Source organism: Oryx dammah, unplaced genomic scaffold (genome assembly GCF_014754425.2).
Source record: "Oryx dammah isolate SB20612 unplaced genomic scaffold, SCBI_Odam_1.1 HiC_scaffold_13, whole genome shotgun sequence".
Taxonomy (NCBI): Eukaryota; Metazoa; Chordata; class Mammalia; order Artiodactyla; family Bovidae; genus Oryx; species Oryx dammah.
In genome coordinates, this window is record NW_024070197.1 from 3,515,162 (window position 1) to 3,527,923 (window position 12,762).

Sequence of the window (12,762 nt, forward strand, 5' to 3'; positions counted from 1 at the left end):
GAGTACCGAAGGAGAGTCCTGAGGAAAGCAGAGCTTAGGAGGAAGGGCTGGAGAGACTCGGGCTTAGCTGCTTGAGGTGGGGCTGAGTTAGAGGCGAGGCTTTGAGCGAGTATACAAGAGGGGCCGTGTAAAATGTGGTAAAGCTGTGTGGTTCGAAACTTCAGCCTGCGTCAGAATCACCTGAAGGGTGTTTTATTTATTTATTTATTTATTTATTTATTTATTTGAAGGGTGTTTTAAAACGCAAGTCCCTAGGCTCTACCCCCAGGGTCTGTGATTCAGGGAATCTGGGGTAGGGGGCTGGGAATTTACATTTCTAACGAATTTCCTGTGGCGCCGCCGCTGCAGGTATTCAAGCCACACTTTCCGACCCCCTGACTTAGGGAAATGCTTTGGAAGTGCGAAACAATTGAACGTGAAAGCGGTGAGAGAGGCGGGGGCTTAAATACTGAGAGGGGAAAAGGCGGGGCTCACGCTCAGGGGCGTGGCTCGGCCCCAGAAGCTCCGAGAGGCGGGGGTTACCACGGAACAGTGGGCTTCCAGAAAGTGGGGGCCTTTGAGACTGGGAAGTACGGGGCCGACTTCAAGGGCTGGGTCGACGAGGGTGGGTTCTGAGGCGGTGGGCGGGGCTATGCTAAATAAGCTCCGAAAGAGGAGTCGTCGGGGCTGGGGCGGGGCTTAGGCGTTAATTTTGCATAAGGGGCGTGGCTCGAGGGGCCCGGGGCATGTGGGCGGTGCCCTAGGAAGGGGCAGGCGCACAGCGCTCCGCTCGCCCACCGGAAGCGGGGCCGGCTTCCCCCTGTTCTTGCGGCCCCCCGAGCCAGCGCGCAGGCGCACTTCTCCTTCCCGGTCTCCGCCGCCGCCTCCCCTTTCCGCTCCTCCACGCCGGCGCCTCGGAGACGGGCGCGATTTCCGCTTCCGGACGGGCGGGCAGGCGGGCGGCGCGGGGCTGCCGGGGAGGGGGAGGGGGCGGCACTTCCGGTCGGGCCCTCGGGTCTCCCCGGAGCGGCGGCGCCTCCTCCGCCTCCTCAGCCTCCTCCCGGCGGAGACCCCGGCGCCGGTGAGTGACGGGGCGCGTGGCCCGGGGGCCCGGGGGCAGCGTGGGCGGGGGGTCCTGCCCTGGCCCGCCTTGGTTCCCAGAGCGTTCCTATCAGTGTTTCTCGCGCCCGGCCCTCGTTGGGGGGCCCCCAGGAGACTACTCCGGATAGCGCCCTATTACCGCCCCCTGTGCAGGACAGCTACCAGAGCGCTCATTCGTGGCGATCCCTCAGCTGCTGCCAGGGCCCCCCACTAAGGCTTTCTCATAGGTTCCCTTTCTACACAGCACCCCCGTCTTTGCTTCCTGAAGGACAGCCCCCAAAATGCCATCGGCATTGCCCGTCCCCGTGTAGAGCAGCTGTCCGTGAACCCTCCCTTTGGTATTCCTGTAGGTTGCTTCGCAAGAGTGTGGTATTAGTGTTTTATAGCAGACCCCTATTTTCTCTGTCCACGCACAACAGCCCCCAAAGCTCCTAACCCCCCCCACGCCCCCTTCGTTACTGTAAAAATACATTGCATTCTGATCAGCGGCCCAAAATATCTTTTTTCCGTTTCTTCCCGCCCCTCCCCGCAATAATCCCCCTTGAGAATATTGCTTTCGATGACCGACACCCTCACGCCCCCCGTCCAGAATCAGCTCCCCCTAGAGTTGTGCTCTCACACTCACACCCTCCCCCCCTTCAGGTAGGAATAGCTGCGGGTTTAGCCCCAGGCTCCCCTGAAACTCCCCCAACCCCGCCCTCCTCGGGGTCAGCGCCTGTCTGGGGTCCTCCCAGGGAACGGCACCCCACGTGAGACTTTCCCCTCAGAAAGCTCCTCTGCCCCTGGCCCTAACAGCTCGCATCCTCCCCTGCAGCTCCTCCCCATACCCCTGCTGGACTCCCTAAGGAAAACCCAACTTCGGCCGCCTCTTCCCTTGGACATGCATTCGTTCACTGTTCACTGAACGAATATGCACTTGCTGTTCCAGGTCCAGGGTGTACAGCGTGAAGGAGAGAGAGCCATACAGTCTTTGTTTTGTGGGTCTTTACAGTCTGGTTGAGACAGATCAAAAGCAAGTAAACAAGATCGGTGCTGTTTTCTGGGGTTTTCCGAGAGCCTTATGAGCTACTTCAGAGGTGAAACCTGAATTAGCACAGGCAACCTCGCCACGGAAAGGTCTGGGTGAATTGTTCCAGGCAGAGGCCCTGAGGTGGCTGTGAGCATGCTGATGGGAGGGGCAGCAGGGGAGGTGGTGGGGTTGGAGCAGAGGAGTGGAAGGGAGGATGGCGGGGGGAGACGGTGTGATCTCACAGGGCCTCAGAGGTGGGAGCGTTGTGATCAGTCACCTGGCCTTGGTCAGCTCTGCGGAGCCCAGAGCATTCTTCATTTTTTCCTTCTTTTCCTTTGTTCAACAACTGTTTAATGAACACCTGCTACACACTGGGAATGCAGCAGCGAACAAAACAGACAAAAAGCCCCGTCCTCGTGGAGTGCATATGCCAGCTCCGGGGCAGACAGTTAAAAAGCAAGATATAGATGTTTGTGTGAAAGGAATACAGCAGGGTAAGAGCATAGCAGGGCCGCAGTGTCAGAGGAAGTGACAGGAAGGGCTCTTTGAAGAGATCCCTGTCCCCCCAGCACCGAGAAGTTAGATCTGTGTGTAGACTCCTCTCCTGGACAGCTGCAGTCCCCCGGGGGAAGGGGGCTCCTTAATGCTCCCCTCCCCCGGGAGTGAAATGGTTAAGAGCATGAACCCTGGCTCACACTAGCCTTCATATCTCTGAGCAGACCACTCCCTATTTCCAGGCCTCATTCATTCACTCATTTAACACATTTGTCAAGACAGGCCCTGTTGTAAGTGCTGGAGCTAGACCAGTGAACAAGTCAGATGCCAAATCTTGCCTGCTTGGAGCCCACCTCTGGGAGGGGCAGTCCAGCAACAAATAGAACATATGGTGGTGGTACTGACTGGAGAGCATGGCAACCCACTCCAGTATCCTTGCCTGGAGAATCCCCATGGAGCCCTGTGGACTGCAGTCCATGGGGTCGCAAGCGCACACACGCATGCACTGACTGGAAAGGAGAGAAGCGGAGGAGGCCGGGGTGAGCAGGAATGGTGCTCTGGGTGACAGGTTACAGTGGTCTTGGAGCACCTTGTTGAGAAGACAGCGTCTGAGCAAAGACGTGAAGGAGATGAGGGGGTGAGAGAACCGTGTGTATGGGAGTCCCAGCCTTCCAGGCAGAAGCAACAGCCTGTGCAAAGGCCCTGGGGCAGCGATGGAGCCGGCATGTGGCCAGAGCTGCCAGGAGGCAGCTGGGGCTGCGGAGGTCTCTGACCTCCTCTGAGATGTCACTGCAGGTTTTGAGCAGAGGAGCAACAGTGACATGGTTCGGTCTTAGTCTTCCTGTCTACTAAGTAAGAAAAATAATAAAGCTTATCTTTTTCCTTTTTTCGTATTTATTTGGCTCAGTCGGGTCTTAGTTGTGGTGCGGGGGCTCAGTAGTTGCGGCATGTGGGATCTTCATTCCCCAACCAGGGATTGAACCCACTTCCCCTGCATTGCAAGACAGATTCTTAACCACTGGACCACCAGGGAAGTCCCAGTAATGCTTATCTTGCGAGTCTGTTGTGAGTTTGATTGAAACAAGGCATATGAAACACACAGTGCGGTTTTGGTAGCATTGAGTAAATGCCAGTGGCTAGTCCTGGGGTTGTGTGAATGGGCAGAGTGTATTTCCAGTACAAAGTGGAGTGAAGGCTTTTTAAAAAATTTTATTTTGGAGAGAGAAGTATTGAAAGACAGCATGGAAATTCCTTGGTGGTCTAGTGGTTAGGACCCCATGCTTTCACTGCAGGGGGACCAGGTTCCATCCCTGATCAGGGAACTAAGATCTTGCAAGCCATGAGGTGTTACCACAAAAATAGAAAAAGATAAAGACAGCATGTTGTGAAGATAACAGCATGTCCTCTTGAACCTCACTGCTCGCCTGCGATTCCTGGCCCTGCCACTTGGTGGTGGTATGACTTTAGGAGATTAATTGACCTCGCGGGCCCTCAGTCTCTTCCTCTGTAAAATGGAGTTAATAATCTGAACCATCTTCTAGGGTTATTGGGAAGACTCATTGAGTCAACACATAGGAAGGATTTAAAAGGGTACTTGCCATGTAGGAAGCACTCAGGGCTCCCGGTTACTGTGTGTCACTGTTGTCATTACAGACGAGAATCTCATCACAAGGCAGCTTTATTGCACCAGCATGGCCCACAGGTCTGGGCATCGGGCCTGGAATCCAACACTTGCCTTCCCCTCAGTGGGGAAATGACCCCTCCGACTTCTCCGTTTCCTTCCTTGTGCAGTGGATCCAGTGATGTACAGGACGTTAGGAAGCATCGGGGTGATGTTCCACGTGAAACCTGTCAGACAGTAAACACGAGTTGTTAGGACTGTGACTACGGTTGCTGTGGGACTCCTGCCCCTTGGGAGGGGCTGCCCCCTCAGGCCACTCTACGTGAAATCCACCATACATCTCCCGTTAGAAAGACAGCAGTTTAAGACTCAGGTCTCCGGAGACAGGAAATGTGGCTCCTTTCCCAGTGAAAATAGTTGTGAGCAGGGTCAGTTTTGTCCTTCAGTCCCACCGTCTGCATCTCTCAGCCGCAGTCCTTCAGCATCTCACCTGCCCTGGAGGCCCTCTTCATGACATCATTCCCACCAGAACTTGTCCTCTTGGGCACACCTGGACAATATCAGCTCCATCTCTGCTAAATGCCGCCCCCCCCCACCGGAAATTCTGGTCAGCACAGTCGATTCCCTTTATTCAACAAATTTATATCAGTAGACACCAACAGCTATAAGTTTGCCTCTGAGCCCAGCTTTAGCATCTCCTAACTTTTGTTACTTTTCCTATTTTGTCCATCTGATTTCCCACTGGTAATGAGGGAGGGTGCTGTTTAATTCCCACATTTCAGCAAATAACTTACCGAGTAGCCACACCGTGCCAGGCGCTGGGCTAGGTGCTGGGCGCCCAGTGGTAAGACACAGGCCAAGTCTTAGCTCTCTTAGGCGAGGAGACCCGACAGTAAAGAGACAGCAAGAGGAAGTAAGGGCAGTATGTTGGCAGCAGTGGCTTTGGTGAAAAAAGTGCGGCAGGATAAGGGACGGACGTCCCCTCTCCTGTAGGTGACATCGACCCGGAGCAGAGACCTCAAGGGGGTTAGGGCAGGGGGCGTGAAGTCTGGGGACGTGGGTCCAGGCAGGAGGGAGCAGCCGCACCGCCTCACCGCTCCATGTGTTCAGGAAGGTAACCTCCCCTCCCACCTGGCCCCTGTAGAAACGCCCCTCATAACCCAGAGAGCGCCCCCAAGTAAGGCTCCTGTTCCCCCGGTTCCACCCTCACCTTCCTCCTCAGGGAACCACCTTGTGCGTGTGCGTCATGGCGGGGATTCCAAGGGTGCTGGCCTGGGGGAGCGCCCCGCAGCCTTAGGTGTGCGCTTGGGGTGGGGTGGGGCTTCATCCTGGGACCCCGCCCCAGCCCCGCCCCCTCCACCTGCCTCCCCGCTGTTCCCTCCCCAGCCCACTCCAGCACTGCCTCCTGGACTCGGCTTCGCCCACAGGTTTCCACCAGCACCCGGCCACGCCTTTGCTCCTTCCGGAGATCAGATTAACCAGCAGAGTGTGAAGGGCATGGGCTGCTGAATCGCACCCAGGGACACCCGGAGCTGGAGGCTAAAAATACTGACCTCCGGGCAGGGGTCGGGGAGGCACTCACTTTTCACCTGTCTGGGGACAGAGGCAGCCAGACGGGCAGGTGGCCGCGGACGGGCCCACTGACCCCTGGGGTGGGCTGGCCGCAGGGCCCGGGCCCCAGCGGAGGAGGGACGGTGGCTAAGAAGCACGCCTGACCGGGCGGGCCCTTCTTCCCGTGGCGCTCCACCCGCTCAGTGGAGGCGTTTCCCGGGGCCCCTGGTGGGTGTCAGGCCGAGATCAATTGCAGGGGACACTGGGGGTTGGGGCAGACAGACACTGGCCAGCTGCAGTCTGGAAGGAGAGGTCCTGGAAAGGTGCTTAGAGAATGACTGCTGGGTGGAGGGGGCGGGAGTTGCCCCCAGGGGCGAGGGTGGGAACCCCCGCTCCTGGACCACCTGCCACCAGGCTCCTCCCAAGCGCATGATGCCCGTGAAGGTACAGGTAGCTCCAGGGACTGGGCCAGCGAGCTCTGCCAACCAGGCCCCTAATTCCCCCTCCTTCTGGGGGTCAGCGCCCCCTTTACAAGCATAGGTCAGACGGGGATGGGGCTAAAATCCTGGCCCGGCATGTTTCCTACTGTAGAGTGTTTTTCCTCTCAGGCCGGCAGCGTCTCCTTCCTACCTGGTAGTGCAGGAACTACCCACAGGGCCCTCGTCCCAGCTCCACCCCCCACCCCCCACCCCCCCGCGTTTGTCCTGACTTTGTGTTCTTACTTTGAGGATGAGAATCCCCTCCAGAGGGCCCCAGGTGTCCACCCGACCCACGTAGCTTGTCGGGTCCTCGCAGCAGCCCTGGGAGACAGGGACATGCTTTGTCACCTCCATGTGTAGATGGGGAGGTTCAGGCACAGAGACGTTCGGGAACTTGTCCAGGGTCACACAGCGAGAGGCTAGCAGGGCATCATGGCCACCCTCTCAATCATTCTGATAGAAACTGCTCTTGTCTTTTGGCAAAGGCAGAACGTGAGGGGTTTGGGAGCACAGGGCTTGGGCTAGTGCGTGTGTGTGTGTGTGGGGGGGGGCTCCAGAGCAGAGGGCCTGGGGGGCCCAGCCTGGAGGCCTGAAAGTGTTCGCACAGGGGCCTGAGACCAGAGTCTGAGAACAAGGCGTGCCGCTGTTGGGGATGGATGGGGATGTGTGGGAACCACGGGAAGAAGAGAGAGGGGGAATCTCTGGAGGAGAGGGGAGACGAGGGCCGGAGAGGGGAGACGAGGGCCAGAGAGGACGCGGGCAGGAGGCAGCAGGCCGGGTGGGAGAGGTCAGCGTGCCAGCGGAGCCCAGGGGAAGACCGCTCGGTGTGGGGGAAGGACAGAGGGACTGATGGGCGAGGACGGATAGTCGGGGTCCCGGCTGGTGCGTGTGGCTCTTACAGTGCCCGCAGCTGGGGGACCCCGCGCGGCCCTGCCTCCTGAGCCCCCCCTCCTCTCCGCAGGGTCCCCCGTCTCCCCGCCGCCCAGGATGGAGGCCAACCCAGCGGGCAGCGGTGCCGGGGGCGGCGGGAGCGGCGGCCTGGGGGGCGAGGACGGGGTCCACTTCCAAAGCTACCCCTTCGACTTCCTGGAGTTCCTCAACCACCAGCGCTTCGAGCCCATGGAGCTGTACGGGGAGCACGCCAAGGCAGTAGCCGCGCTGCCCTGCGCGCCGGGGCCCCCGCCGCAGCCGCCGCCGCAGCCGCCGCCGCCTCAGTACGACTACCCGCCCCAGGCCAGCTTCAAGCCCAAGGCCGAGGCCCCCTCTTCGTCGTCCTCCTCGTCCTCGTCCTCGTCGTCGTCGTCGTCGTCGTCCTCCCAGGCCAAGAAGCCCGACCCGCCGCTGCCGCCCGCCTTCGGGGCGCCACCGCCCCCGATCTTCGACGCGGCCTTCCCTGCCCCGCAGTGGGGCATCGTGGACCTCTCGGGCCACCAGCACCTGTTTGGGAACCTGAAGCGCGGGGGGCCGGCCTCGGCGCCGGGGGCCGCACCGGGACTGGCCGCGCCCCCGGGGACCCCCGGGCCACTCCCCGCTGCCTCGCAGGCGCCGCCGGGTCCGGCGGCGGGAGCAGCAGCCTGCGAGGCGGCCAAGGACGACAAAGGCTACTTCCGGCGGCTCAAGTACCTGATGGAGCGGCGCTTCCCGTGCGGCGTGTGCCAGAAGTCCTTCAAGCAGTCCTCGCACCTGGTGCAGCACATGCTGGTGCACTCGGGCGAGCGACCCTACGAGTGCGGCGTCTGCGGCCGCACCTACAACCACGTGTCCAGCCTGATCCGCCACCGCCGCTGCCACAAGGACGTGCCACCAGCCGCGGGCGCCCCAGCGCCGCCTCCGCTCCCGCCGCTGGGCCTGCCCGCACCCGCCGCACCCTCCTCGGCGCCCCCCGGGCCCCCGGCCGCGCCCACCGACGGCAGCGCGGCCCCCGCGGGCACGGGCGTGGGGGTGGCCCCTCCGGCGGGGACAGCGGCGGCGGCGGCGGGGGGCGGCGGCGGCCCCTTTGGCGATGATCTGTGCTGGAAGGTGTTCAAGAAGCCCAGCCACCTGCACCAGCACCAGATCATCCACACGGGCGAGAAGCCCTTCTCGTGCTCCGTGTGCAGCAAGAGCTTCAACCGCCGCGAGAGCCTCAAGCGTCACGTGAAGACGCACTCGGCCGACCTGCTGCGCCTGCCGTGCGGCGTGTGCGGCAAGGCCTTCCGCGACGCCGCCTACTTGCTCAAGCACCAGGCGGCGCACGCGGGCGCGCCCGGGCCGCGGCCCGCCTACCCCTGCGAGCTGTGCGGCAAGTCCTACTCGGCGCCGCAGAGCCTGCTGCGCCATAAGGCGGCGCACGGCCCGCCCGCCGCCCCCGACGCGCCCAAGGACGCGGCGGCCCCCGGCGCGCCGCCCGCGCCCGCTTTCCCGCCGGGGCCCTACCTGCTGCCCCCGGACCCGCCCGCCTCCGACGGCGAGAAGGCGGCGGCGGCGGCGGCCGCGGCGGTGGTGTACGGCGCCGTGCCCGTCCCGCTGCTGGGCGCCCACCCGCTGCTGCTCGGCGGGGCCGGCCCCGGCGGGGCCGGGGGCTCGGGCGCCGTTGCGCCCGGCAAGACTTTCTGCTGTGGCATTTGCGGGCGCGGCTTCGGGCGCCGCGAGACCCTGAAGCGGCACGAGCGGATCCACACGGGCGAGAAGCCACACCAGTGCCCGGTGTGCGGGAAGCGCTTCCGCGAGTCCTTCCACCTGAGCAAGCACCACGTGGTGCACACTCGCGAGCGGCCCTACAAGTGTGAGCTCTGCGGCAAGGTCTTTGGCTACCCGCAGAGCCTCACGCGCCACCGCCAGGTGCACCGGCTCCAGCTGCCCTGCGCCCTGGCCGGGGCCGCCGGCCTCCCCGCCGCCCAGGGCGCAGCTGGGGCGGCCGGCCCGAGCGGCTCAGCCGCGTCCGGGGCCGCCGCGGACGGGCTCAGCTACGCCTGCTCGGACTGCGGCGAGCACTTCCCGGATCTCTTCCACGTCATGAGCCACAAGGAGGCGCACATGGCCGAGAAGCCGTACGGCTGCGACGCCTGCGGCAAGACCTTTGGTTTCATCGAGAACCTTATGTGGCACAAGCTGGTGCACCAGGCGGCCCCTGAGCGCCTGCTGCCGCCCGCGCCCGGCGGCACCCAGCCCCCGGAGGGCTCCGGCGGCACCGACGCGGCCACCGTGCTGGACAACGGGCTGGCTGGGGAGGTGGGGGCGGCCGTGGCGGCGCTGGCCGGGGTGTCCGGGGGCGAGGACGCGGGCGGGTCCGCGGCAGCCGGGGGCGGCGGGGGCGCCAGTGCGGGCCCCGAGCGCTTCAGCTGTGCCACCTGCGGCCAGAGCTTCAAGCACTTCTTGGGCCTGGTGACCCACAAGTATGTGCACCTGGTGCGCCGGACCCTGGGCTGCGGCCTGTGCGGCCAGAGCTTCGCGGGCGCCTACGACCTGCTGCTGCATCGGCGCAGCCACCGGCAGAAGCGCGGCTTCCGCTGCCCGGTGTGCGGCAAGCGCTTCTGGGAGGCGGCCCTGCTCATGCGCCACCAGCGCTGCCACACGGAGCAGCGGCCCTACCGCTGCGGCGTGTGCGGCCGCGGCTTCCTGCGCTCCTGGTACCTGCGGCAGCACCGCGTGGTGCACACGGGCGAGCGCGCCTTCAAGTGCGGCGTGTGCGCCAAGCGCTTCGCGCAGTCGTCCAGCCTGGCGGAGCACCGGCGGCTGCACGCCGTGGCGCGGCCCCTGCGCTGCGGCGCCTGCGGCAAGACCTTCCGCTACCGCTCCAACCTGCTGGAGCACCAGCGGCTGCACCTTGGCGAGCGCGCCTATCGCTGCGAGCACTGCGGCAAGGGCTTCTTCTACCTGAGCTCCGTGCTGCGCCATCAGCGCGCGCACGAGCCGCCGCGGCCGGAGCTCCGCTGTCCCGCCTGCCTCAAGGCCTTCAAGGATCCCGGCTACTTCCGGAAGCACCTGGCAGCCCACCAGGGCGGCCGGCCTTTCCGCTGCTCCTCCTGCGGCGAGGGCTTCGCCAACACATACGGCCTCAAGAAACACCGCCTGGCGCACAAAGCTGAGGGCCTGGCGGGACCGGGAGCGGGGGCGGGCCCGTTGCCCGGGAAGGACGCCTGACCAGGGAGTGTGCCACTCCCATCACAGGTCCCCTCCCGGACTCGCCCCTCGGGGGCGCAGACCTCCTCCTTCCGGCCCTCCCATCCATCATCCTTCCGAATTTAAGACAGACTAGCCTCCTCTCCCAAGGCCCATGTCGTGCAGACCCTAGCCTGCCTCTCTCCACCTGGACCTCCCTGGACCTCTCCTCCTCCCATCGGACACTGAACTCGACCCTCCGTCCACCCCTGATGTGTACCCCTCTCCAGCCCCCTGCCCCAGCAGCCTTCAGCCCCTCAGTGAGCTGGATGGTGCCGGGTCTGAACGGCCTCTCCCCATTCCCCGGCAAGCTGGCCGGACAGCGGAGCGCGAGCGGTTCGCGAGGGCACGGGGTGGGGGCCTGGGTGCTCTTGGGTTGGGGGGGGGGGGGGGGGGGGGGGGGGCAGACGCGGCTTGTACAGAGCGGAGAAGAATAAATCTTATCAACAGGGCCGCTGGAGTCCCTTCTTTCGTCCCAGGGGAGGGGGTTGAGCGCTGACCAACGGAAGGCTGAGAACTTTGGCTTCCTGGGATGGTGATTTCCCAACACCTTCTGCCTCGCCCTGCCTCTCGCTGCTTTTCCTCATTCAGCTGGTAGTCACCAAGGCTTCACCATGTCCAGGCTCTGGTCTCCCAGTGGAGCATGCACAGAACAAGACAGGTAAGTCATGGCTCAGGAACCGACCAGGTACCTGGACCCCCTCTCCTTCAGAATGCTTTTGTGGTTTGTTTATTCCATGGCCCACATTTCCCCAGGGCCCATCTGCCCAGTCCTTTGATGGACACTGGGGAAACACTGGCGCCAGTGGGGAAGACCCTGCTTGCTGTTGCAGGAGTCGTAAGAAACACGGTTTCGACCCCTGGGTCGGGAAGACACCCTGGAGGAGGGAATGGCAACCCACTCCCGTATTCTTGCCTGGACGATTCCATGGACAGGAGCCTGGCAGGCTGCAGTCCACAGGGTTGCAAAAGCTGGACATGACTGAGTGACTTAGCACGGGGAAACACGAAGTGGACACGTTCCTGGCCCTCAAATGAGCTGGAAGAGCTGGTGAGCCGGGGCTCTGTTTATTATACAGCCCACTTGCAGGATGTCTCCCTCCAGGGTGACTTAGTGGAGCATCAGAAGCCCTTTCATTTTGGTCCTCATTTTGGTCCTCAGAGCAGTGAAATATATGCCCTGCGAGGCTGACTTAGCCCACTTTCAGAAGAGGATGCTGAGGTCCCAGAGAAAGGCTCCAGGGATACCTAGCAGGTTCGTAGTAGCCCCGGACCTACAGTCCCGGGTGCCTCAGGACTGAAACCTGGAGACCAAGTCAGGTCAGGGGTCACTGCCTGGGGGAGTCCAGTTTGACTCACGAGAGGCAGGAAGCCAGTGTGGCCACCTTGCTCTAATGCTGGAGACCCAGCAGGGGACACACCTGGTGTGGGACTCAAAGTGAGTCACGTGGACGCTGCACACCACGCTGTAGAGGATGTGGAGTCTCCCCGGGGGTTGAGAGCATGGCACACTCTCCGCGTCAGACTGGAGGAGCTAACCAGGCTCCCAAGAGGAGCAGGACATCCAAAGCATGACAGGGCCGCGGAAGCTTGCCAGGTGACGCAGGCATTGAATTCCAGGTGGAGGGTTAAAGCGTGTCCAAGTCAACCCAGCTGTTCCAGCCAATCTTGAATAGATTGGTGTGGCCAGAGATGCCGAGGGTCGGGGACTGGCTCCTGAAGAGCCTCGAATCCCAAACAGCGGAGCTCGGGTGACCTTGGAGGCAGGGGTTGGAGGCTGGCAGCTGCTGGATCTGAGCCGCTGAGACTTCAGGTTTAGCCCATGGGAAGGAAAAAAAAAGACTTGGCTGCCAAACTTTGAACATGAAACGATTTTACACATGGGGACTTGCCTGGTGGTCCAGTGGTTAAGACTCAGAGCCCCCAGTGCAGAGGGCCGGGGATCCATCCCTGGTCGGGGAACTAGAGCCTACATACACACTAAGACCCAATGCAGCCACATTAAAAAAAGAGAGCGAGTTCACATAATATAAACAGTAATGCAACTTTTGAAAAATTTGGAAGATCTAGCAACGTGGCATGTATTTTCCAAACTGCTGCAGCACTGTTGCGTCCCACGTGTCAGTGGTCCCATTTCACCTTGCTGGTCCTGGTGTTTCTCCTTGAAACCCCACCACCTTACTCACACCATCACGAAGACCCTATAGGCACTCACATTTGGGATCCCTCCTCGTGGCCACAAGGAGCTGGGGGTTGGTGACAAGGTAGGGATCTGTGTTTCCAAAGGATGGGTCCAGGTGGCCACAGCCTGGAGAGTGAAGAGGGCGGGGCCCCAACCTGTGCAACTGTTGTTGGCTTGGTCTTCAAGGGAAGTGATGATGAAGCGT

At 62.1% G+C, this 12,762-nt stretch overlaps 1 protein-coding gene across 1 annotated transcript; it reads left to right on the plus strand.

Annotated features, from left to right (window-relative positions):
- Positions 1-960: 960 nt before the first annotated feature.
- ZNF865 (zinc finger protein 865) lies at positions 961-10,829 on the plus strand. The gene is made up of 2 exons (XM_040251954.1): positions 961-1,060; positions 7,197-10,829. The coding sequence occupies exon 2, from the start codon at positions 7,223-7,225 to the stop codon at positions 10,355-10,357; it is 3,135 nt and encodes a 1,044-aa protein (XP_040107888.1). The 5' UTR covers positions 961-1,060; positions 7,197-7,222; the 3' UTR covers positions 10,358-10,829.
- The last annotated feature ends 1,933 nt before the right edge of the window (positions 10,830-12,762 follow it).

Bases quoted from the DNA above. Each gene is read 5' to 3' on its own strand.
- ZNF865 (XM_040251954.1), top strand. From the start codon at position 7,223: ATGGAGGCCAACCCAGCGGGCAGCGGTGCCGGGGGCGGCGGGAGCGGC.